This window comes from Parasteatoda tepidariorum, chromosome 2, assembly GCF_982258835.1.
Source record: "Parasteatoda tepidariorum strain Cologne lab strain chromosome 2, Ptep-v5.0, whole genome shotgun sequence".
Taxonomy (NCBI): Eukaryota; Metazoa; Arthropoda; class Arachnida; order Araneae; family Theridiidae; genus Parasteatoda; species Parasteatoda tepidariorum.
This window is the reverse complement of record NC_141756.1, coordinates 39,316,124-39,343,726: the sequence shown is the minus strand read 5'-3', so window position 1 is coordinate 39,343,726 and position 27,603 is coordinate 39,316,124. Positions and strand designations below refer to the sequence as shown.

The window sequence follows — 27,603 nt, the reverse complement described above, 5'->3', positions numbered from 1 at the left end:
TGCCTTTTATTCCGCTTTTTCCTGCTCTTTTGTTTCTGGGTTTTTGGTTTTTTATTACTTTTCTTTGTATAATCCCCGGTGGAATTTCTATCTCAGGTTGAAAAACCACTAATGAACCATGGGCTAAAACTACCTGAAGTAGAGGCCCTGTCAGATTAAGGCAGAAAAGAGAACAAAAAATTAAAAAAGAACAAAAAAAATATCGTGACCCAAAGTACTGAGAAGGGCATAAAAAAAAGATAGCGAAGGAAAAAAAATGAATGGCTTAAAAAGAGGAGAAAGTTGCTAGCGAAGGGATTTCGATGAAAAAGCTAGTTTTATTTAATTACTTAGGTCAGATAAAGTCATTATTTGATCAGGAAAACGTGATAATTGCTTTAAGCGGCTCGCCTGCATGGAAATAAGCTTTTGATTATAACAAACTCAACAAAAGAGGGACCAAAGAAACTTATGGTAAGATAAATTAAAATTTCCCTGCTACACTAAAACTATAAAGAAATATTTGTGAGTTTCTTTGCACTAATCCTGTAATTTGGTAAGTTTGCGAAATAAAGAAGCATTTTAAGGAAAATCCCTTTAATTCTAATGAAAAGAAAATTTTCTTTTTAAAAATAGAGAAAAATAACGTGTTGCAGAAAAACATATTAATTTCATACTTTTTCCTGTAAAAAAGGGCTAGTTTTTGCTGCGATATTTTCATAACTAACATTTTTTTTTACCAATTTTTCCTTTTTACTACTATGTCAAGGAGCATTAATAATAACTGACCAATATAATTTCTGTCGTCTCAAAACTTATTTATTTTGGTGACACTCCAAACTCATCCCTAGACATCCACCCTCCTAGCGAACAAAAGGCATCGTTAGGGGATTTAGAGAGGCACACCTGTTACTAATTATGGTCAAGTTGGGGAAAGTTAAAGATACTATAGGGTTATTCTTTTTTAAGTGTATTCTTTGGCGCGTTTGCAAATAAGCCATGAATGTTGTGTCTCTTCAGTATAAACAGCCAAAGAGGTTAACATAATATTTTGGCATGTTTGTGAATATTGCAATGGTATTAGCATCGTAATTTGGCGACTGAAATTAACATAGCACATCGTACGACAACCGCAAATCATTTTCACAATTGTCGAGATCCACGTGCCGCAATGGCTGATTTTTATTTTTTAAATGCCCAAAGAGGAGGCAAAATCTTAGTCAATAATAATTTCACATACACACTTAAACGGACAAGCAATCAAATACAATTTTGGCGATGCCGTCATTTAAAGCCCCATTGTGGAGCTAGGCTCCGCATTAAAGATGATACGATAATTTTAAAGGAAGGAGAACGCAACCATGAGGATGATTCCGAAAAGATTAGGTATATGAACTTTTCAGAAGAGATGGAGCAAAAGGCTGCCGAGAGAATTACAACACCAGTTAAACGTTTGTACGAGTAAGTTTTAATTTAATGAAATGTCTTTTATAAAGAAATTAAATTTTAAGTTAATGTTTGTGTTAAATTAACTAAAAAAAGAAGTTTAGAATTTATATTTTGACAAATTTTAAATTTAAAAAAAATTAAATATTCTTTCAATTCTAATTGAATGAAACTTAAATATTTTTTATTAACTATGATTAATATTTTATGATCTATTTTTTATTAACTATGCTTATATTTTATTAACAATAAATTAGCTACTTAATTCATAGTCAGCAAATTCAGAAGAAAATATGCTTGATGAGTTTATGTAATGGGCTCTTGATTTGTTTATCTAATGAGTTTATTTCTAACAAATTTTAAGTGAATAAAATTAGGTAAGCTTAATTCTTGAAATTTGTAAATAAAATTTATCCTTTTAAATCAGATGCAATTAAATTATTTAAGAACTTTTTATGTAACATTATTAAGGCTTGTAACTTGACTTCTGCAAAATAAATTTATATATATATATATATATATATATATATGTAAATAATCTTTTTTTTTTACCACTGAAAAAATGCAAATAAATTCAAATTATTATTAAGAGTAGAACTGTGAATTAACTACATGTTAATGGGGAGAAGGAAAAAAAAAGAAGATATTTTAATAGTAATAAAATATTTTAGCCAAGTTCAAGCTACACTGTCTTTCCCTATACTCTGTAGTAAATTAACTTTTTTTTCCCCATATCACTTTCAGATCTATCTAGCTTTTGTCAATATACACATTGATAGCTAATAAACAAACCCAAATAATACACAAAATCTTTTTTTTGGGGGGGGGGGGAGCACTAAAGACAAATGATAATTATGAATCAAATTTTATTAGATTATTGTGGACAAAAACGCTTTTAAAGAAATAGACTTACTTAAGAATGTTCGAATTAATTTGATTTTATAAACTCACTTTGATAGATAAACTTACCAGCTTACTGATGGTCTATTGACAGAAAGATATCCTGTTAAATCATGAATAGATATATAGTAAATCTATAGGAATTTATTAATATATAAATTTAATAAATTCTATGAACTGCATATTGTAAGATGTTAAATCTGATGTCTCAACCATATAGTACAACAGAAAAGAGATGAAAGTAATGGATATAATACAATTAAGAATATCAAGTGTTAAACAGTTTAAAGATGACTTTTAAGAAATTTCTGATTCCACTCTTTAAAATTCAAATATTTAACTTATTTGCATGATAAAAATGCCAGACATTAGTAACAATTAAATTGCTTTTTCAATAATTTTTTTACCATTTACTATATTGAATGAGGAGGAAAATTTTAAAGCTTTTGAGCCACTTTTGGAATTAATATTTGTTGTATTAGTAAGTTTAATATTAATGTACATAGAATTTAAGAAAACTTCCCAAACACAAAATGAGGAAACGAGTCAGAACTTCCTCTATCCTCAGAGGTTAAATGAGGCCCCGTTCCACACATCTTGTTGAATATAATGAATGTGATTGCTTTAACATCAACATTGAATTTCTTTTTTCTTCAATTTGTCAATTAGGCAAATTTAATTATAATTGAAGTAATAGAGTAGATTTATATTTAAAAAATTATATAAACAGAGTACAAACATAGTCATTAATATATTGTATATTCCCATATAAATAAGAATAGTTTCAATTTCCCTTACTAAAAAGAGATGTTTTTCTTTGGGAAAGGAACAATTCTTATAGGCAAGCAAAAAATATTATTTATCTTAGTAAAATAAATATTTTTCTAATTTGTAAGCATGCTTGCAGCTGCTATATTATAAGTGCATAATATTTTTTCTACTTAATAATTTATTGTTATTTTTTACTTTAATTTTCATAGTGAAGCTGTTGGTAATCATGCGTTGTCCCTGGAGGCTGCTGCCGCAATTCCCAGATTTTCCGCACTTTCAAAAAAAATGTATAGATCTCGCCATTCAACGATGCCTGCCTTGCCACATTCTGTGGATGATATTAATCTCCCAGAAGAGTGGCAAAGAACGACAGGCGGAAATAAATTCCTGTTGATCGATAATGGGCAGGGATCTGAAAGATTTCTGGTAAATATATATCTTAATAACCATTGTCTCAATATTCTGAAATTAAAAAAAAATTATCTTCCCACATTTTTTTTTCACTCCTTACTTTACATTTAGAGAATTTTGACCCAAATATAGTTTTACACTTTATTTTAATTAATAAATTCTTTTGTTCAAACTTTTCACTATAAAATCTAAATATAATATAATAATCTAATCTAATAAATAATAATCTAAAAATATAATTTTACATTTACTTGTTGTCAGGGTTCGTTGATTTAAATCAAATGATTTTTTTTTTAAAAATCATTGATTTAAATCAACTGATTTTTTTTAATATATGTATTGATTTTAAAAGAAATATAGAAAGAAATTTTGTGAAAAAAAATTCCAATGAGTACATAGATTTTTTTTAGCTCATCAATTTTGATATAGGATTAAAAATGAATATTTTAATATAAAAATATATAGATTAAATATTTATTTATTTTGTCATATTAGAAATCATGAGAAAAAAATACACAATTTTAAATTAAAATTATGGTTTGCTAATTGAAACTTTAATTTAATAGTTAAAAAGTCTGTCCAAGCCAAATTTACTACTGCTTAGGGTACCTTCACAAATTCAACTTTAAGAACTTAAATTTCATTTTTGTGTTTCGTAATAAACGAATAAATCCATATTTTTGTGTTGATTTTTTAATATTATTTTTAATTTTCACAAATTGTGTCTAAATTTTCACAAAATAAATACCTCTCAGAAAAACCTAGACAGACCCTTTTCATTAAATTCTCTATTTCATCTAGTCTTCAAATTTATATTATGCATTTGTTTCAAAATGGTTACTATGCATTTGAAGCTATGTATTGTAATGAAAAATTATATTAGTAAGTTAGAGCTTCTAAAATATTGTTTTAATATTAATTTAATTTTGATTAAACATTTATAAAGTATTTTTAAGCATAAATTAAAGTTCTTACAAAGTATTAGAATGAAAATCTAAAAAATCTGATTTTTTTTAAAAAGAATCAAAAAAATCATGAAGCCTGCTTGTTGGGAGGAAAATCCTTTCAGATGATTTTTTTAATATAGTGGCTGCCAAAAGTGATCATTCTCTTATAACTTTTATTGAAATAGAAGATAAAAATTCACTAATTAAAATGAATATTTCACAACAGGTATTTGTGGGATGTATAATTTATTCTTTGCAAAACTGCATTGAATATTTTAGAAAAAAAGCAAAAGTTAATTTTTAAGATACAAAGAATCAAATAGTATTCTTATTTGAATTTTTATTGAAATTCTTATTTGAAATAAAACCATTTTAAGAATTCCAATCTAAACACACAGTTTTTTAGTTAGCAAAGCTGATTGTTTTAACAACCAGAATCTTGTAAAGCGCAGAACTAAAACACTAAGTTTCGTTTTCCTTCTTCCAACTTAACACATATGAATAAAAAAAAAATTATTTTATGTTTATACATCATTTCATAAGTTTCCTATACATTCCTTAGTCTTTGTCAGATTTTTAGGCTAAATAAGGAATAGTTTAGGAAATATCTGTGGAATGTAAGCAACATTACATTTGAATTGTCGTTCGCCAAGATCCTTTCAACTACTTCAAACATGAAAATCACATTTTGATAAGTCTGAACTATATGGAGGTTGTTGCCATACTTTTCATTTAAATCGCTGTCTCAGTTCATATGTTTGGCAGCCATGTGAGGTGTTGAGTTATCGTGCAACAAAATCACACTGATACTCAATTTTTATCACTTCTTTTTAATATATGTACAGAGCTCGCTCAACTTTTAGCAATACGAAACTGAGTTGGTTATCATGCCTTTCTGCAGAAATTCTATGTGCACCATACCCTCCAAGTAAAAGAAATGCCATTGAAATAAACTTTCCTGCTGGATTTTGGTCTTATTTGATTGTTGTTATGAGGAGTTCCCTTATTTTATCAAAGTTCTTGTTGTTTCAAGTGTGAAGTGGTGGTTCCACATTTCATCCTGGTGATGATCTACAGCTGAAACTATTTAACACATTTTACAAAATCCGAGGTCTTCGTGAACAACGGAGAACACTCTGGTGTAAAAAATGTTCAGCATGTTGCAATTTCGCACAGTTTTATGTGTCGATCGTCTCCAATGATCACATTGACATGGTAAACATATGCAAATGTGCTGAACATTGCTTTCTCCCCATTGTTTAAGATTATGACACACAGCATGCTCTTGTAGCGACTCAGGGCAAATTTTTTACCTGCCCTCATAGGCCATTTTAAAATCGTATATATCGATGCATCTACAAAAAAAAAAAAACTTGTTTCATAAAAAATTATGCTCACGCATATTATACACACAAAGTATATGATTATGATTCGATATGAATATTATTATGATTTTTAATCACACAAAGTATAATTACAAATCATAATGTAATTTCATTATTAAAAATGATCAATAGAATGCATAGATTTAGAACTTAGTTGTTTAGAGATTATAACAGATTTATAGTAAATGTAAAATAAATTTTTTTCAGGTTTTCAGTACAATTCAGAATCTGGGGATATTGTGTGCAGCAGAGAAAATCTGGCTGGATGGTACTTTCAAAATAGTACCAGCTTTGTTTTATCAATTGTATACCATCCATGCCAGATACATGGGGGTAATGTTCCCTTTTGCTTTTGCATTACTACAAGACAAGCGAAAGGAGACGTACCTCCGCCTCTTCCAGCAGATCAAAGCAGCAGCAAGGGATGCTGGCCTCGATTTTGCACCTTCCTCTAGCATGCTCGACTTTGAGGTGGGAGTGATAAATGCCCTTGATGAAGTGTTCCTCGACATTGAAGTAAAGGGCTGTTACTTCCACTTCGCTCAAAGTGTTTGGCGGAAGGTAAATATAACATATCATAAAATTTTATTTCTGTTAAATGTAAGTTTAAAGTTTCCTCGTTGCTTTCATGTACGCGGGGCAGTCTAAAAGTTCCTGGAATCGGGCTGTAACTCTGTATAAGCAAGATATATTTAACTGATTTGTTTACTACTGAAATTCACAACATGCACTGTGATGGAAGCTGAAGGTACACCTATCAGTGTGTGGTGATCGGGATGTTGAAGTTTGAGAAAATGCAAACATCAAGTTCCTGTGCAAATTGAGCAGAATTTGTTTCAGAGATATTGTTAGCCTTACAAAAAGTTTATGATGACTTTTTTTTTCTGTATATGGGAAAAATATAAAAAATTTGTTTCTTTCAGGTGCAAAAATTGGGGCTTGTCCATCAATACAAGCACGACCCAGAAACCACCAGGTGGGTTCGTCGGCTAGTAGCTTTGCCACTAGTCCCTCCCAAAGAGATGGGCAATGCTTGGATCTGGCTGGAAGGTGGTGCTCCTCCAGGGAATGCCACACATCGCATGAACCAGTACATCATCAAAACCTATTTGGATGACTCGGATGCTGCGTTTCACATGTGAGTATTTCCATCAATTACTTATAAAAACTGTAATTGTGAAATGATATGATGAGATGTGCTTTCTATTCAAGTTTAAAATTACTGTAAAAAGCTAAAAAATAACAAAGGGCTAAGGGGAGTACTGTTTTGATTCACGTAGTTTTGATTTACAATTTCTGCTTTCTTGCTTAAATAGAGGACAATAGTAATTTTTTTCCCTGGAGACTATAATGCTTTAAAAAACTTAAGTGGATGAGAATAAACGGTAAAAATGAGAAAGTTTAAGAAATTTTTCTAAAGTTTAAGAGCAAATGTTCCATTCTCATACCCTCCAACTTATGAAGTTTTTGAAAATAATTCTTTCTAGTGGTAGCGAACCAAAGTAGAAATTTTTAAAGCAAATGGATCTCTCATAAAACTTTTATCAGAACTTAAGAGTCTAGCCATATGGCCTACACTTTTATAAGTAATAGTGGACAAGTTACGCTAAAATTAATTTTTTTTAAATATTAAGACATTAATTTTGCTACCGTCTGAAAAGAAGATTTCTGAAACTATGAAAATTCCGTAGCAGTTGGAGGATATGCATTCTTTACAGATTACATTGAAAGTTCTTTGAGATCCAAAAATTTTACAAAGTTGTTTAATTAAAAGCAAAATTTGAAAATAACAATTTTTTGTTTTTAATATACATTAAAAAATTGAATTTAAGACAGCAAAATAACTATAAAAAGTTAGGACTGTATACAGGAGATTATATTTTATCTCAAAATCACTTTCATCTCCATAACTAATTTAAAATATAGCAGTATAGTAATCTCTTTAGGGAAAAAAAAATCTTTTCTGTTAGCATAATGTTCAAGTGCACAATCAGAAATTAACAATAAAGTTTTCTCTTATACTATATATCACATTGATCATATACTTTATTTTTCAGGTCCATATGGAATCACTATGAGAGTGGAAATGAGAGGACGAATAATAACCTTGAGGGGTGGCACTCTAAGATAAACAAACGTGCCTCATCTCGGCTTAATATTTTCGCAATGATAACATTATTGCGAAGTATTCAAGCCGAGACTGAGGGACAAATTATGATGTTAAATGTTGGGCGAGGAGTGCCATCCCAACAAAGGAAAAAATATAGACAGCTCAATGAAAAACTACAGGCTGCAAAAGAGCACTATGAGTCCGGACAAATGACTGTGGAAAATTATCTAGATCATGTTTCCCACTTGTGTCCACAAGTGGGAAATAAGCCTTAAAACTATTATTAGAGCTAGAATGCTGGTGACTTTTTTTTTGTATTTTGGTTTTTTTTTTTTTGCTAAGTTTATCTTTTTTTTTTGTTTTCAATAAATAAATTTGTCATTTAAAGAGCATTTTTTTTTAACAAACTAGCATGAATTTTAGCATTTAATGTATTTATTTCCAGCATTTAATTTATTTATCCAGCATTTAAAATATTTGTTTACATTTTATTTTATTCATAATATAAATATTTATTTCATTTTTTAAAAACTTTCAGGCCACCAACATTCTAGTTCTAGTAATGATCTAGTATAATTTTCCAGAAGTAAATGCTATTAAAAAGTAGTATATACACACCCTTTTATATTTTTAATTTATTCGAGTCATTTTATTTTTAAAAGACCCAATTTCTTCCCAAATTTAAACTGCTTAAACTTTAATATCATCTAACTTATAATTTTTAAAAACATCCATTATTAGTTTTGTAATTCTAAAATTTCCTAACATAGAACTCTTTTGCAGCCTTTTTTTTTCATTATTTGTTCCTCTCAGGTATCTACTCTCATATTTTTTCATCTTAGGCAGCAGCTAGTTGTTCCATCTCTCATCCCATGGTTGTGCACTCCTTCTTCTAATAATATTGTATCATCTTTAATACCTCTGCATGTAGCAAATGTTGGCAATGGCCATATTTTATATATACTTTTAGTGTTTGTTCGTTTTAGTGTGTGTTGTAAGTTTTTCCTCCTCTTTGGGTATTTTTTTTTGCTTAAATTTCTTAAGTTTTTAATAAAGGAACATTTTATTATTATTGTGTCTAGCAATTGCTTGTTTACAAGGATGACACTTAATGTTTTTCATCAAATTAATTTTTGTAATGAGAATGTATACACAAAATACTGAGAATTGGAAACAAAAAAAAATGCACCTGGGAGCAAAAGGGTAATACTTTTTTGTCTTTTTAAATTATTGAATCGTAAAAAAATATAAATTCATCTTTGATGCATAGAAGCTGTTTCGAGTTCTTTATTTTCATAATTTTTTTAATGCCAAGCAAATGATTTTCCAGGGTTGCTTATATAAACTTTTTCACAACCCACTTTATGGCAAAAAAAACTTATTTATATATAAAGCAAATTTAATTTTTTATTGAAAATCTAATTATTTTAATGTTTATTTCATATCCAAACATTTCAAAATAGATAAGAAAAGCATAAATTAGCAATTATATTCATTAAAAATTTCAGTTAATGGAATTAAACTGATTTCCAGATATTTTGTCCTTAGTGTGAATGCTGATAATCACCATCACATGACAAATTTGAATTCAATTCCTTGAATGTAGCACTTATGATACAAATAAGCTACTTTTATCAACCATCTATCATTAAATGGGAGAAATTGGAATTCTTTTATTCATATACAAAAGCCCAGTAAAATTTTTTCTCACTCAAACTTTAGGAAGCACCACACAAAGCTTTTCTTACCTGATGGAAAAAATTTTTTTTTCAAGAAATTGAAAAGAATATAAACTGTAGAAAGGAAATAATACATAATTTTAGTTTAAGATATAGACCTTGGCTTTTACTCTATATGAAAAGAATTTGCCATTGTAATAAAATTATACAAAATAACATTATATTATTATACAATTCTGAACAATATGTTAAGAGAGCAGTTCCCAATTGATGTTCCACGAAACATTAGGGTTCTGGTGAAGAGTTAAACAGGTTCCAGAAGTTAATATTTTTTATAACCTGTGATGATTTTTAAAACATAAGATTATATTTAGATCCAATCTTAGCTTACTTAATCTTTCCTTTAGGAAATTATTAAGAGGAAATTTATAAATTGCGTTTTCACATCTAATTTTAATTACTAATAAAGAAATAAGTTTTCCTAATAACCATTTGCAACGTTTATAGCACCAATACGTTATACAAAATACACACTTATAACTAGGCCAAGGTGTAGCAAATAAACCGTCAGAGATAAAACATAAGAATAATAATAATAAAACAATTAATGCTCTTAATACCTTTAATTATATATTAAAACTTGCCGTAAATTACATAAAAGAAAAACTTTAGGAACCATTGAGTTAAGATAGTGATTAATTTAAATTTGTAAGCTAGCTTAAAGCAGCAAATAAAAATGAAAACAAAACTTTTGAGAATGTCAGAAGTGTTGCCATATTTTAATAACTTAATCTTCCGAGAGGCTGAGATCGCATGTTCTTATTCATTCGTCAGGGTACAATTCTTACCGAGCCATTCTCGCTATGTGTGATTAACGTACCTCTGATCGTCAATGACATATTAAAATCCTAACTGATTAATGAAACATATATATATAGCGAAAAAACTTCCCAATCACTTGCTCCTCTTCTTGAATGTCTCTCTAATTTATCAAAGGATCAGAAACTATGAAAAACTACTGAAGCTTGCACTGATGGCAATGTTCTACGATCGCTCATACGAATTGCAGGCTAGATCAGTTCGTCTTTATTATTCACTCTGGGTGCAATTATTTTGCATAACACAGAATCAGCATGAGAAAGGAGAACAGAATTTGTGCAAATTGTTCACCCATAAAAAACTCTAATTTCAGATTCCTGAAAAAATCACATTCACTGAGAATGGGCAAAACTAACGAGGACCAATACCGCTCAACCTTGGTCCTTTCGCAGGATGACCGTAGCCAGTGACGCTTGACTTGAGTGATCTGCTGAGTAACGTGCCTTAATTAAAAGAAATAACCAGAATTTTAAATTGCTACGCAGTAAACCATTTTCTAATAAATTTTATAACTTAAAACCCATTCTTAAAAATTGACATACTATTTAATATCTTAAAGTCGCTGCATGTATTGAAAAGAAAATCAGAGTTAATAATGCAAATATTACAATCATTTCAGATACTTTTCCTTACTATTGGGAACTGATTCACGAGGGGACATTCGGGGCAGAACACCCATGAAAAAAGGGATCTTTTACATGATCAATGCGAAACTCCAATAGATAAATTTAAGTGATCTTTTAACTAAATTAAATTTTTAATTTTTGTAAGATGTGCTTTTATATAAGATTTCAGACTGCTTGCAATTTCTATTATCTGAAAAATCATCTTTTGATATTTTAATTACAGACCATGAGGACCCCGTGTATTCTCTCGTGTTTCTTTCGTGTTTAAAAATGAACAATAGAACAATTCATAAATAATTCAAGTATTAAAAATTTTGAATTATTTATGTATCAGAACCTATAGAAGCGTGCTTCAACATTATTAATGTTTCCAATGAAACTATGACGAACAATGAAACTATGGCATTAATCTTTTGGATTATGATTCTTGAAACAGTGTAGAACATAACTGGATGGAAAAAAAATCGGTTTTTCAAATAATCATGGAAAAAAATCGTGTATATGCCCCATTAAATAATTTTTACGATATTTTATTTCTTTTGTAATCTATTAAAAAAAAACTTTTCTTCTTCCAATTTTTTTGGGCGGGAGGGAAAGGGTCTTGATCCGCCACTGAATGGAATATTTCGTGCCAGAAAACGCAAGAAAATATTTGTGGAAGTAAATGCTGTTCCCGAATGATAGAACTCCAAAAACTTTTTCAACTGTGGAATTGTAACTTCTTCTATGACGCCATATAGTTCGAGCTTGGCAGCTTTCTTATCAACTACTTAAGGTATTTATAAATTTGTAATTATTAGTAAACTATGTAAATTTCGAAGGTAATTACATGAAACATTAAAGAAGTATTGAAAGTAATGTTTTTGCTTCAGTTAAAAATCAAGTATCTAATAAATACAGTAAATATTATGAAAATCGTGATCATTTTTGACATTATTGTTCGCAAGTAGTAGTTGACTTTCCTGTTAATTATATTTTGTTAATATAATGCACTATATTTTGTAACAAAAATTATTGTATCTATTATTGTCCATTATATTTGATTACACTAACGAAAATGCTTTTCAAGTGTTTTCAACTAATTTAAACTTCCTGATCTAAAGTATAATCACAAAAAGAAAAAAATATATATACATAAAAAGGGACGAAATATAATTTTTTCGGCAAGCCTAAACAATTGAGGAAAAAAAGAGAAATTTATGTGTAACAACTTTCCTTTTGTTTAAAAAATAACTGTGACCACTTGTGGGTGGGTGACCACTTGAATCAGTGTGCGTAGGGACCTAGGGTGTGCGGTATTGGTCCTTTATTAAACTGTTCAACTGTAAAGTGCTCGACTTCGCGTGCAGTTCGTTGGGCTACCGAAGCAGGGGTGCCATCCCCTCTGCAGAGGACCAAAATTGTAATGACTTGTCTTCGGATCACTTTCAGGGATGTTTCTCAAACCATCGCCAATAGCCCATTGTACAACTTTAGTACAACGTAAATTAACTACAGCAACAGCAATTAAATTATCTTTCAAATGCAATAAAGTTCAAATTTTTTCCTTACACCTGCTATTTTGGAACAGGTATTTTTTTGCATGGGAACAGCTGGAACCTGTTATTTGAAAATGCCTGTTATTTCCCATCACTAGTCTGCTGACCAAGCTTTTCTCCAGAAAGAGATGAAATTACGGTAAAAAAAATGTCTTAAAAAGTCCTTATGCGCGTCTGTCCAAATGTTCCAAGGACATTCTTACTTGTTTGAATCACATGGCATGGAAGACTAATCAGCTTTCTTAGTGCATTTTCTACTCTTAGAGAGCTACAAGCAAGACTTATTTATTATGAGTCGCGACCATCATTTGTTCTTAGCATTTGCGGTTGTTTATGTGTTGTCTTAATGATCTGAAATGGAAAAATGAAAACATGATCAGCAGTATAACGAAGCTAAAAGGTAAATATGTCCCATCATTCGATCATAAGACTTTATAATATCTGTTCCCAAGGATCAAAATTCTTTTTTATTTTCCTTATATTTAATACTTTCATGTTATAGCTACTGTTTAAAATACATCCGAAATTACTGAAATTGAACATGAATTTAAATAACTCCACAAGTTTTATTTTGCTATCTCATTTTATAATAACACAGTATTTAGAGCAGACTGCTTGTGGGTGTGTGTATGACATAAGTAAAAGAAGCATACAAATTTATTCAATATCATATTTTTAAACTTCTCACAAAAATGCAGTAAAAAAAATAATTGTTGCAAGCAAATTAATATTAAGTAAGAACGAAACAAAAATGATATCGAAAGGGGCTGTTCGTTAGATTTCAACATGGGTTACGTTTTTTCTTTGATTAATTATTAATCATTAACAAATATTTGTCTTTTAAAACTTTTCATTCTATAATAAAATTATTTATTCTATAATTGTAATTATCTAAAATCATTGATATAAAGCTTTAGGGTGTTCTATTCATATATTGAATGCTCGTTTTGAGTGAATGTCTGTTTCACATCCACCCTCAACAGCAGAACTGATACTTCAAACCAGTATCCCCCATTCATTGTGACCATACTTTCTTTTCTCAGTGAGGTCAGTACCACATTTCATAAAAGGTACTGAATTGCCACATGCAAACCGATGTCTTTTTTTCCAAATTTCAGAAGGCCTTTTTTTTTTCAAACTTCAAATTTTCAAAAAATGTTTTTTTTTCTTTTCAAAATTGTAGGGAAAAAAAGTGTCTAAAAGAAGTCGTAAACCCATAGAATTGTGTCGGCTGTACAACAAACGTTATAAAATAAAGAACATATCTGGAAATTTTCAACAAAATCACGAATGTCAAGTATCTAAATGTCTTAATTTATTAAATTAAAATTTTATTTTAAATATCCTCAAGGCAGGTGTGTATATTTGGGACTGATGATTATAAGATCTAACACAAAACTGTGTGATCGTGGGTTCTATTCTAGCTGATGACAGTTTTTAAAAATTATTTTTAAATTCTGAACTAATTTAATAATTATTTAAACTAGAAGACTCCGCCCCTTGTTCCTTTTTCTCATTAACACTAGTGGTTGATTCTTATTAATCATTGCAGACGATTTATTTCCATTCGAATTTTTTTTCTACAAAAATTCCATTTACATTTTGAAGAGGACTAAATTTAGGCAAATCAATAAAATTGGCACCTCCCGCTGAGTTATTACTCATTGAAGGTGGACTCATGGGATAGAGCATTCTCGTCCAAATGAGGTGCAGTGATGACTGGTCTATATGAATTATGCATCCAGCTTACACTGTCCATAATGCTGATGTGAACTGTCTGCAGTGGTAAATAGATCATGGGTTAGAGTCCCCTTGCTGTCAGACTAACCGTGGGAGGCTTTTATGTTTTACCTCTCCATGTAACTCAAATGCGGAGTAGTTCCATCAAAACGACCTCTACATAGGCAAAAATTTCATCCAATACTTGTTCCTGGAGTTCTCTTGACTTCTTGAAACAATTGGGTTCAATTACAAGGCTAAGGAGTTGAACATTAGTAGTCGTAAATTTGAAATTGGATGGGCTGTTTAATGACGGTTATGAAATAGACCACAATGTCTTGGTTGGTAGAACTATGAACTCATGTTCGTGAGAAAGGAAATTCGAATTCAGCAGGCTGAATAATACCTATGTATAAAATGGGAGCGGGTACACGTTGAATCTGTTTGGGTCACAAACTCCACCAAGTTATCATAACAATTCAATACCTCTGGGTACTGATCCAGGAGTTCCCTTGTCTTCTGGATTAGTGTTAAAATTACGAGGCTACGTAAACTCAAAATTGAGTCAGTTTTTCAAAGATGAAGGTAAAAAAAAAAAAGCTAATAATTAATAAAATTGTATTTTCTTGTATTCTTTCTAACTCCTTGCATATTTTTTACATACCTTCATAATTTCATGTTTTTAAGTCTTAAAGATTTTGAGCAGCAAAGCAAAATGTAACATAAAGAAAAAAAATTGAGAAAAAAGTTGGCAATAGAACATTTAAAATTGCAAATAACATATACATAGATTCAAAATTTCTGATTAAAAAAAAATTCAAGCGTTTCAAGCATTTTTTGGCGCAGAAGAATTAGTTAGGACAATTAGGCATAAATGACACGTATAAAATACAGTCGAACCCCGCTATAGTGAACCGTCTGCGGACTCAGTAATGTGTCCACTATAACCGATGGTTCACTATATCCAAATTTTTGGAAGAATATTTTTTGCATAAGACAGTTGAATGATTGAAAATTGGCTTTGCAATTTTGCATAAGTTATTTAAAAAATTATTAACTAATTAACAGATAATAAAGCAAAAATTGATGGAAAGAGTAATTACGTCGCTAAATATTAGTTTTATTTTCACTTTTTATGAAAAAAATTTGTGATTTTTGATTGAACACAAATTGATTTTAAATTGAGTTCATCAATTTTCTTATCTACAATGTGCAAAGAATGCAAGATTTTTACATTTTGAACAAGATTTCGAGCCATCTTGACAAAGCATCTTCTACGTTTTCTCTTTCAGCTCCACGCAGTTTTTTCAATGAAACCATGTTTTTGTCGTATACCGCAAGAATTGCACTTCCATTTTTCCAAATGTTTGAAACTGTAGATTTTGACAAGGAAAATTCCTTACACAGTGTCGATTGATTGGTTCCATCATCAATACACTTTACAATTTTAACTTTGTCCTCTATCGATTTGCCATTTTCACTGCTTTTGAAACAAAAATCTTGTCTCAAATAGATAATGTAAGAATATGAAGAGAGCAGCTGTAGAATGAGTTAAATTGTTCCCCTTCTTGATTGTCAAGGGGTGATTTGTAAAGAATATGGTTTGAACAGATAAGAAAATTCCAAAAATTCAGCAGGTGGCCAAGTTAACTAGTTGTAGAGCAAGCTTGGGGAAAAGAGATAAAGCGAGGCGTGTCAGGGAGGGGGGAGTATAAGATAAATGATCTGTTTGACATTAATTACAGTATAGTTAAAAGTGATAAGCATAAAGGAGAGTAATATGACACATTTTATAGGAATGCATTCATTTTCAGTCCCAACACCTACAAGTTTAAAGATGGAGGACTGAAAAAAGATATTTAAAGAAATGAAATTTGAGTCCACTATAACCGAGTTTCCAAGTTCTAAGCTGTTCACTATAAGCGTTAAAAATAACATTATTTAAATAGGAATACGGACGGGACCGCTAAAAGAGTTCACTACATCCGAGTGTTCACTATATCCCAGGTTCACTATAGCGGGGTTCGACTGTAGTTAAAAACAGTAATCTTGAAGATGCATTTCCAAACAATGACATTTCTTTTCTAATTTTTTTGTCACTCTTAGTAACTAATTGTTGAAGCAAACGTTCATTCTCCAGACTTCAATTAATAAAAAATGTGTTATTAAGAAGGAGTATGACTCAAGAAAAATTGAGTCATTTTTCAATTATGAATAAGATGTCTATTATGAAAAGATGGATTGAATAAGATGTCTTACAGGAAATTTATTTTGATGATGTGATAGAAGACATAGCCTCTCAAAAAGCACAGAAAGTATTGTAACCCTAAATTTTCTCTAAATTTACTCATAAAGGGTCCCCAAATAATGACAGGCCCGGGGCCCCTGTAAACATACAAACGGCTCTTCTACTTTTTTGGGGGAAGGGGGGCTTCTTGTGTTGCGCTTACAAGATTTTTTTTTTTTTTTGTTCAGGTATCGAATACTGGAGTTAAGCCAATGGATTTCATTGTAAAGGATATTACAATTTTTTTTAAAAATTTTCAAATTGAATAATTTGAGTTTCAAATAATTCAATGAAAATTGAATTATTTGAAAGTGATTCAATGTTTAATAGTTTTAAATTTGGTTGTTTTCATTGTGAAGTTTAAGTTTCTTTTTTTATAATTTCAGCCATAGATCTTCATCTTCCAGAAAATCTATAAAGAAACTGTTTTCAAATGCAGAATCTCAGAGCTGATTTGATTTTTAGACAGGCTGATGGTTACTGTGCAAATGGAAATTCAAATTCATCCCTGTTCTGTGTGCCACACCATTAATAACTATTGCTAAAATTTTCATAAAGACTTTTATAAAATGATTTATGGATGCTTGGAAACTAATTTATTTAATAACAATTATGTATTTTTAACTTGTGTTTCAACAAAAGGTTATCAACGTTCATTTTAAACAATGAAGGTAATGTGCAATTGGATGAAATTTATTTTAAAGTGTGTTTTGTATTTAAATAAAATTGTTATGCTGTGAAATAGTTATATTTATTAGAGATTTTTTGTCTTAATTACTGTAGTGAATTTTTTTTTAATAGTTGGTGCTTAAGTGTCATGAGAACAGTTGAATATATTTAAAATTTGGTTATTTTTACTCTTTCGATATGATATCAGAGGTAATTTTCCTTTAACGCTGATTTTAAAGTATATCTCAAACTCGTGAGAATTTTTCTTATCAACATTGTGTTTATTTTAATTTTGGAAATTTTCACATGATTATTCATTTGAAATCTGAGACAAAAAGTTTATGCTTTTTTTATATTTATCATGTTTAAAATAATATAATTGTAAAATAATTATAATCGTAAAAAGTTCTTCGACTTAGAGTTAAATAACATTTGCATTATGATAAAAATTCCTAATCAATTTAGAAAAGAACTTTCATCTGAAATGTCCTGTATTTTCTTTGTAAAAAAAGGTGTGGTTGCATCTTCTTCTTTTAAATAGTCCCATTCAAGATGTTTACCTATAATGTCATGTTTGTTCTTACTATGAATGAATAATCTCTATTCAGCGAAATACAAACAATGGGATGGATGGATTGATTTTAAACAAGTATTTTGTGTTAGCAAGGGTTTTCAAAAAGCAACTAATGGTAGTCAAATTTTGATAATTAATACAAAAGGCAACTTATAGTAAGAACATATATTTTTTCATCTCATTCTTGTATGCAATGAAATGTTTGTGCAAACTTAATTCTCATAAAATACAATATTTACTACTTTTTTTTGGTTTTGAGATTTAAATGATTCCTAAATTTTAAGTAAATAAAAGTGCACATTAAATTTAACTAATTATTGAATCGTTAAAAATTTATGATTTGCCGATGTAAAATTATATTTACATACGAAAAATTATCAGCAAAATTTTTTAATTAAAGTTCATAAAGAATTATTTTGTTTCACTCCCGGAAAATAATTCTGTAGGTGCCTTTGGTTTTTTGTTTCAAGTGCTTTGTAAATAAAATTTCAGATTCTGAAAGGATAATGTATGTAAGTATTTTGCAATTTAATTTCAGTGAAAGAAGAAGTGAAAAAAATTATGCAAATAAGTACTTTGAATATTTTTAAATTTTCTTTATTGTATCAATTTTTAAGTAAAATAACAATTTAAAAATTCGAGATACAATTTTATTTTAATATTTTGGTAAATGAATGACTTAGATATATTTAAAAGACAAAAAAAATTGAGGTACATTTTCCACTAAATTCAAATGTAGATTTAACTTTGCAATTATATAGTGTGGTTTTCTTAATTTCTGGAAAACATTAATCATTTTTAAAACACCATTTAAATGAAAGTGATAAATGCAGAATCATTTTGTTAAATTATTGAAAAAAAGCTCTAAAATTGTGAATTTTTATTTTAATAAAGAGAAATCTTTATTTAATAAAGATTAATAAATTTTTATTTACATAAATATTATGAAATAAAAATTTTCGAAATTTTAAAGGCGATATTTAAGTGCAATATTAGAAGATTATTGAGAGGGCAAGTGCTCCCTCCTAACATAATAACGATGACACCATAATGGCTATTCAAGCCAACTGAAAAAATTATAATGCACACAAATTAAACTGTATAACTACAAATTAAAAATGTAAACTAAGATTAAAATCATTGATAGCTTACTGGTTAAAAATCAAAGGATTATTAGACATAAGTAATTTATAAATCTTTATTAGGAATTCATAATTTGTCACAATATAAGTTTAGAGTTCAAAACAAGGTGGAATTCTTTTAACGCTATGAAACTGAGTTTAACAAAATAAAGACTGTTACAAAAACTAAAAATTATCTTTGGAAATTATTCTGCAATGTTGATAAGAAATGACTGTAATTAATTAAAAAAAATAATTTGTAATTAAATAACTACAAGCTAAAATTATAAACTTACTTTAAAATCGTTAAGTTCTTTTAAAATTATATTAAAATAAGTTGTAATTAACAAACATAATAATTTTAATAAAACTATTTATATAAAAGTGATAAATTTATAATTATTATTTTAAATTTTGATAAATTGTCTGATGTTATTAATTTTTAATTAATAAGGAATAACTTAGTGAAGTTTAAAATAGTCTGCAATTAAAAAAATTATACTGAAGAGCACGTATTTTGCGATTAAATAACTACAAACTAAAATTATAAACTTACTTTAAAATCGTTCAGTTATATTAAAATGTTGATATTATATTAAAATAAGTTATAATTAAAAAACATAATAATTTTTATAAAACTATTTATGTAAAAGTGATAAATATAAAATTATTCTATTAAATTTTGATAAATTGTCTGATGTTATTATTTTTTAATTAACCAGGAATAACTTTGTGAAGTTTTAAAACAACTTTTAAAATATTCTGCAATTAAAAAAAATATACTGAGGGGCACGTATTTTACAATTAAATAACTACAAACTAAAATTATAAGCTTACTTTAAAATCGTTAGATTAAATTAAAATGTTGTTATTATCTTCTCCTAATAAGCTGCATTATAATCCACATCGGGAAGCTTGTTATCTCTAATCTTCCAGAATACTAATTGATGCCATTGCATTTAGAAAACTATTTTTTGATTATTCCGAAGGTTTCAAGCGAATGCAATACGGACTAGCTCATTTCATTAAAGAACTGTTTGGCGATAAGCATCTTGAAGAAAAAAGATAACAATGCCATGTGGAATCCACCGCGAAGAGCCTTCCTTTTTGCATGGGTTGGAGTTAAAATTTGGCAAGTAAGGGGCGATAAGGGATACTCCTGTAGCAACCCCCTCACATCGACTTATTTTGCTCCTCTGGTCACCCTCCCCTTAATCCCCCCACTTGCTGGTCACCCCTCCACCCAACTTTGAGTTTGACAGCTGAAGATTGATGAAGAATCACCCCTTCTGGGATGACTTTGCGTAGACAGCTTTATTTTTTACTATTTCAAACATATACCGTAGTCACTTTCTACGGTATACTCATAAAAAAATACATCGTAACGATAGTACGCTACAAAAAAATACCGGATCAAATCACGGCACAAAGGACCGGCACTTTTGGGGCCTCATCCGTATAATCCATTTCGAAAAAAAATATAACGTAATTTTTACAGCAATATTCATTTAATTAGAGTGATTTAATGATTTTACGGCAATTATTACAGTAAAAATTACAGTAAATCAGAATTTTTTTGTTCCTTAACATGTCCTAGTAAAAATGGATTTTACGGTAAAAAGGGACATCACCTTGAGTGGCGGTACTTGTGACTGTAATTTGATCCGGAATTTTTTACAGTAAATAGTTTAGATGCGATATGAAGTGTTCGTATAGATCGCAGCCACAGTATATTCGACGTGTATTTTTATGTATCGCAAATTGAGTAAAACGTCAGATATCGCTTGCTAGTTTTAAAATTCAAAAGTTGGAAAAAAGCAAATTACAATTTTTCGCATTTATTGTTCCAACCTAAAGAACTTATTGCGGAACATTCTGAGAAAAGTGGTAAAGTAGAGGTCAACATACAAAGTTCAGCTCTAAGCATGATACTTAGAAATACAAGGATTTTTAAAGGGAAAATGTGCTTAGGAAAAAGATTTTGCTGTATTTGAACATGCTCTTCCTAATTTCACCAAAATGTCTCTTAAAGCCTTTGACCTCTAAACACTTCAAACGTAATCTTCAGTGCCATGGTGGTTCAGGGGATGGAACGTTCGCCTTACAATGAGGTGAACCGGGTTCGAATCCCAGCAATGACTGGTTGATATGAATTCCGCACCTGGCTTGCACCGATCACAATGCTGACGTAAAATATCGTCAGTGCTAAATAGATCATTGGTTCGAGTCACCCTGCCATCAGGCTTACCGTGAGAGTTTTTCGTGGTTTTCTTATCCATGTAACGCAAAAGCGGAATAGTTACATTAAAAAGACCTCCACGAAGGCAAATTTCTTCCAATACTTGATACAGGAGCTCCGTTTTTTGATTTCAAAAACTAGTATCATTAAAATTATGCGGAATGTAATTAATTAATGTACATTTTTTGTAGTTTTTTATCATTTTTATTTTACTGATTAAAACTGATTCAGATCATGCTTTAAATACTCTTCACATAAATTAGGTAAATGCAATTGTATTTTTTCGAAAAAAAAAAAAAGAAAGACAAATGCGTAATATTTTTCAAATTCTTTCAAAAAATGTTACAAAATGTTACAGAATTGCATTGATATAATTTTGTCAGCAAAACCCGCGATAAAATTCTAGAATTAAGTTCGCTGTGTACCTCCCAAATTCTGAGCTGGCATTGTCTTTTGAAAGTTTTGAAAAATATTGCCGAGAACATTAAATATCTATGATCTGTTTAATCTGGAAAATTAAAGGTAAGTTGAGGATGGTTGAAAGCATACATTATATTTTCATTCTTTTTCCACCCTACACGATTGAGTTCGATTCGAGGACGCCATTCCACGGGAGAACATTTTTCATTAAAAAAATTCTGCTTTACCTCTATTGGTTAGTTAAAATTTAAAGTATAGAAAAAAAATGTGAGTTCAGACAAACCAAGTTGCTGAAAAAGTTTTTTTTTCCTTCAAAATGTCAAATAACAAACAAATTACGACAGGGTTACATCCCAACAGCGTAATCCCTCTGCATTTGAAACTTTTTTCCACTCTTGGTTTACCAGCTTTCACTTTTTTCTACATTTTAAATTTTAACTAACTAATGTGTATGAAATAGAATTTGCCATGAAGCGTTTCTCCACTGGTAAAGCGTACCTCTTGAGCGAGAATGCTATTTGACATTAGAATGATTAATTTTACTTAAAAATAATAATAAAAAAAAAAAAAAATTAGAAAAGGAAGACTTCCGGACACGAAATAGATTTTCTACCTTTGCCCCATCCCTACAGAAAATCAAATCATGTCACCCATTTCGCTGATTGCACTGTTTTTATTGCTGACCCTTGGATAATCAAAAAAGATTGAAAGAAAACTTTGCTCAGACATTTCTAGGGTGGAGTTGAATTCTAGAATGAAAATAGAAAGAAAAGGAGGATTAAAAAACGCGCTTCACCCTGTGAACTGTTCGTTTGACCAAGATGGATGAGACAGTTCGAACCCAGAGTGTGTAAAATGTTGTGCCGTCGAATTAAAATCCAGTTAAAAGGCTCTAATGAGAGGCCTTAGGAGCCCTACCCCTACCATGCTGCCTGTCATAAAAATAACCCGCCCCCATATCGAAGGGATTAAAGTTTGAACCACCCATGAATGCATAAACAAGGATAATCATAGTTTTAACTTGAGCATTAAAGACAAAAAAAATATGATGAAGTATTGTTATTTAGGAAACAATTCATCACCTTAAGAGGAAAATAACACACCATAAAATTTGCTTAATATGAAAATATTAGTGCAGAAGGTGTTTTTCGTTCTTTACGCATTCTTATGAGGGGTCATTTTGACCTTATACGGTCATCTTCACTACTCCCCCCCCCCCAACTAAATTGATTTAAGAGCTTTGGTAGAAGCAATTTAAGGAGGAATACGTGATAAATTGAACTGGAATTGAAATAAACAAATTTTATTGTTAATGACTTAAAATCATTAAAATGACATAAATTGCAGATTAATAAATTTTTTTTGTTCAACAAGATATTGTTCAGAATTTTTATACGCTATTTGTAAATGGAAAAACTAGAAGGTTATGGACTTAAAATCCATATCCGCCAAATCCAAATCCATATCCGCTTTACTTTTTAGGATGTTTCAAATCATAATTACAGAACAGGCAATTGCATGAATTTTCTATTATTTAAGTAAGATTGAACGTACAAAAAGAAGCATACTTTTCAAAATTCTAATATTGATAGTATTGTTAATGTACTATTTTAAAAGGATTATTTTAATTAAAGCAGTATCATAATTGTGTAAATAAATAAACTTAACCGGTTCGGCAAATTCTACATTTTTTTAGTTCTTATTTAACTATATAACATAAAATTATTTTACACGTTCTTTAAATTCCGCTGATCCTTGTGAATTTACTGACCATCTTAGAGCATTCTTGGAGTGGACGCATGTTGCGAATGAAATAAACGGTCCAAGAATAATCATAGAACACTTGTCTTTTAGGAGCAAATTAATACTTCAACGCATAGACTTTAAATCGAATTAATTTAAATTCACTAAAACGTCACTTAACTTTCATCCAGCTTTCAAACCGGATCATGAAATAAAAGTTTCAAGTGATCTAGCAAAAGTGGTACAACCAATAATATACTTCACGTAAAAGCAAGAAATGTAAACACCGAACATTTTGAAACAAATAAATATTTATAATAAAGACTTAATCAACCAATATAGAATAATTAATAATCTAACTCCGCTTAACAAATGTTCAACCGTTAACTGCGGCGATATACCGCGAGTCTCATGATAGTAATTTCTTTTCCATCAAAATAACAGCGTTAAACAAGCTGTATTTCAACCATTTTTACGAGCTCACAGTCCGGCTGAAGAACGACTCCCGGACATAGAATTTGCGTGCTATCCGGCCATAATGGGAGAGTGGCTCTTCGATTGATTGTGCTTGGAGTTATCTGATGTCGGTTTAAGTGATTTCTAGCGGTTACTGGAGTTGCATCGCATGGTTTTAATGGGATAGTTCTCCCCCCCCCTCCTTTAATTTTTTTTCCTTGCCCGTCTCCTTTATTATTTTCCGTGTCGTTTTCCGTGTTATCTTAACGTATCTTGCTTTTGTTAAAAGTGGAGAAAGATTTACAGACGGTCATTTAAGGCCTTTGTTTAAAAAGAAAAATGGCTGCTTTGGGAGATGAAATTGAGTGGCGGCAATTAAGAGGATTTTGGCGCTATAGAATTGGATTGAAAGTTCTCTTTTCTTTTCTTTTTTTATTTTCCTTATACCAGTGGCGTTTAAGGAAGTATGACGGGTTTTTGTAGATTAAAAGGTAGGCTGATACAAGTTAGGAAGTATGGAATACTTGATGCTTTTTGAAGTTATACTTCTTATGCGACTTCCAACAAGGTTGCGTTAAACGTTTAACGCTACATTTTTATTGGCCGGGAAATCACGTGGTAGGATCTAGTTTTCTCTGATTCATTTCCATATTGTTTTGGTTCTCACTAGCATAAAAGTATTGTTTTTCTATAAATATTTTTTTAGTTTGTTTTGATACGCATATAATTTAATATGGTAGTATTTTTTATTTTCAAATTTAGTGGATAACAATTGTAAAAAATGAGCGAAAACAATCCCACGGACAATGCGACGGATTTAAGGTTATGTCAAGGTACGTCTCTTGTGAATATCAATTGATTGTTAGGTTTTCTCTTTTGAAATTACATTATGACGCATTCACATACATTATTAATACAAATACATTTTCCAGGGCGAGACGATGAAGCAACCACAAGCATTTCCACTGGTTCAAGAGGTCCACGAGGGAAAAATGCACAATATTACCGTGATTACAGAGCACGGAAGCGAGCGGAGCAGTAAAAAGAGTCGTTGAATAGAACTAGTGATCCTTCTACGACTGCTGATTCTTCTACAATTAACGTCGCAGGTTGCGAAGTTTAACTTCTTCCGCCCGGAGGGACTCCACGCACTACTTTTTTTTTTTAACTATGCATTTATTTCACACCTTGCAACTTTCACAAAATAATATTTTTTGTTTCTTTCGGCATTGGTGTGAGACAAAGAGGCACTCAGACGACAAAGGATGCTAAAATTTTAAATTTATTGTTGCCATTTTTTCTGATAAAATTAAAAATTTTAATTAGTAAATGCGCTACTCTTGTCAAGGGGATTTTAACCCAAGATTCGCCTGTCACATGAGATATTTTACACCAGGCAGTTTCGGAAGAATTTTACATATCGACCATCAAGGGCTGGGACAGCCTGTCCAAGAGTTCGGGGGTTCGATCCCTGCTAGCCGAAGACTCCCCGTGTAAATGGTGACTGATGCACGTTAAATCTGTCGAGTCGCAAAGTCCTCCATGTTCCCAAAACAAGTCAATACCTCTGGGGGTACTGATCCAGGAGTTTCCTTGTCTTCTGGATTGGTTCAAAATTACAAGGCTACGTAGTTGAACATTAGTAGTCGTAAGCCCAAAATTGGGTCAGCTGTTCAACGACGGATATAAAAAAAAAATCGACCATCAGTTACCCCCGGGATACGAACCTGGGTCATTTCATTGAGAAGCGATTACTTTTTTTCGTAAGTAATCTCAAATATATTTTACTTCATATGTGGCGTAGAACCGTCTAATTATTTTTGGATTTACAACTATCAATATTTATTATAGTTTATATACATACTTATAGTTTCTCCGGGATCAAGCGTTGAGTCAAAATAGCCTTCACGGAGGTCTGGTGGAATTTTGCCACATTTGCTTTAAATGGAGACGAAAATCACAGAACGTTCTCGCGGTTAGCCAGACGGCAAGAAGATTCTAACCCATGATCCGTGTACCACTTAGGATATTTTATGTCAGCTCTGTAGTCGGGAGAGTCGGCAGCATAGCTCGTATTGAGCAACCATTGCTGGGATTCGAAACTGGGTCACTTCAGCGAGTGCTCTATCCCTTAAGCCATTTAAAATTCCAGTAAAGAAGTAAAAAATTAATCCGTTAGGCTGTCAAAATCACAACCTGTTACGTAGAATCTTCAAGCAGAGCAGGTAGGAAAAAATTGCTAACCATATTGAAATCGAATACACCAAATGACTCAAAATAAATTTTTAATCACTTGAGCTGACTAGAAATTCAAAGATGCACTTACCAATACAATTGACTACAACTCACTTCAAATAATTAAATTATCGATGGTAATTAATGATCGGTGCAAACCACAGAACGTCTTGCTTGACTTCTATGATAATTAAAGTGCAGCAAGTTGTCAGAGACTTTGCGAGAAAAGCATCCTGACATGCGGGATACGTCTATCAAGCGCAAGTTCTTAAAAATGCAAGCACCGGATTGTATGTATGTTCGACAGTAAATTGACCCATAGAACAGAAATGTTCATATGGGCACTTCATTTTGTAAGAATGATTGCTAACATGCTATCACATTAATTACTAACGATTACATAACGTTTATGGACTTAGCACATAATCACTTTATCCAAATAATTGAGATAAATTAGAAATGAAAATACTCTTTAATAGGAAAGTGATTAGAGATAAAATACATTCGTTTTTTGAAACATAAATGCGCTAATGATAATTTAAGAAATGAATAATGACATATTTTTGTCATTAATATCAGTCCTAATTGTGGTAGATAACAAATTTACACAAAATACCACACATCTTGCTTTTTTTTTTTCATCGAGCGGTACGTCAATTTTTTTTTGTGAAAATATGAATGCAATTTTAATTATTTTTATTCATAAAATGTATGTTTAAATGTTTTCTTTTATTCATAAAATGTATCAAAACTATATAATATTATTGATGCATGCGAAATAGTGAACGAAGCTAAGTTTAACGGGTGAGACTTACACCAATATAGCTTTATCCTTTGAGATACCTTTCGGGTATCTCAAAATGCATGTTTTTTTCCTAGATTTAGCATTAGCGGCAAAAAAAAATAAGGAGAACGTAATGCATTATTCTTAAATATGTAAATTATTAAGCTTGTGTAAAAATAAAATGCTTAAAAAATCTAGTTGATTCGAGTAGTATTGATTCTTCCGACTGTTTCACAGCTGTTCTAAAAAATTCCCCAATGGGGATATTTTAAGTTTCTCAAAAAAAAAAAAAAAATCCCCAAAACATATTTGAAAACGGAGGGAAACACTCAACAACACAAGCATCGCAACAGTTAATATCAGGGATGCATTGCCTGGCATTCCGAAAAAGTATATAACATTTTTTTTTTCTTTATACGCATTTCCATACGTTTTTTTTTACGAAGGTAAGGAAAAAAGGGATAAGAAATTGCAGTGCCCTCGTATTCTTCCAGCGCCCCGTCGCCCGGAGGCAGGGGCTGAATTTGAAATGCAAATTGCATCTTCTCAGCTCCCCCCCCCCTTCACACCTGTGCAGGGGCATCTCCCCACTGGAAGAAATGTGGTTGTGTTTGTCAGCGTTACACTTCTGGAGTTTTCTGTGGATCCGCTTACGCCATGTACGAGTGGAAAAATTTTATGGCCG

The 27,603-nt window shown here is 30.6% G+C and overlaps 2 protein-coding genes and 1 long non-coding RNA gene across 4 annotated transcripts in view; 2 read left to right on the top strand and 1 right to left on the bottom strand.

The window, feature by feature from the left end:
- LOC107443647 (plexin-B) overlaps positions 1 to 27,603 on the bottom strand; it is a 600,640-nt gene that overhangs the window by 215,886 nt on the left and 357,151 nt on the right. The gene's annotated exons all lie outside the window — the stretch shown is intronic.
- LOC122272962 (uncharacterized) lies at positions 1,022 to 8,353 on the top strand. The gene is made up of 4 exons (XM_087157232.1): positions 1,022 to 1,440; positions 3,306 to 3,522; positions 6,763 to 6,977; positions 7,897 to 8,353. Exons 1-4 carry the CDS (start codon positions 1,151 to 1,153, stop codon positions 8,222 to 8,224), a joined length of 1,050 nt encoding a protein of 349 aa, XP_087013358.1. The 5' UTR covers positions 1,022 to 1,150; the 3' UTR covers positions 8,225 to 8,353.
- On the top strand, positions 12,940 to 17,419 carry LOC147815238 (uncharacterized). The gene is made up of 2 exons (XR_015431352.1): positions 12,940 to 13,071; positions 17,064 to 17,419. It is a non-coding gene; the product is annotated as an uncharacterized LOC147815238 (long non-coding RNA).

Bases quoted from the DNA above. Each gene is read 5' to 3' on its own strand.
- LOC122272962 (XM_087157232.1), top strand. From the start codon at position 1,151: ATGGCTGATTTTTATTTTTTAAATGCCCAAAGAGGAGGCAAAATCTTA. The intron at 3,523-6,762 runs GTAAATATATAT...TGTTTCTTTCAG, and splicing joins AGGGATCTGAAAGATTTCTG to GTGCAAAAATTGGGGCTTGT. The intron at 6,978-7,896 runs GTGAGTATTTCC...TTTATTTTTCAG, and splicing joins TCGGATGCTGCGTTTCACAT to GTCCATATGGAATCACTATG.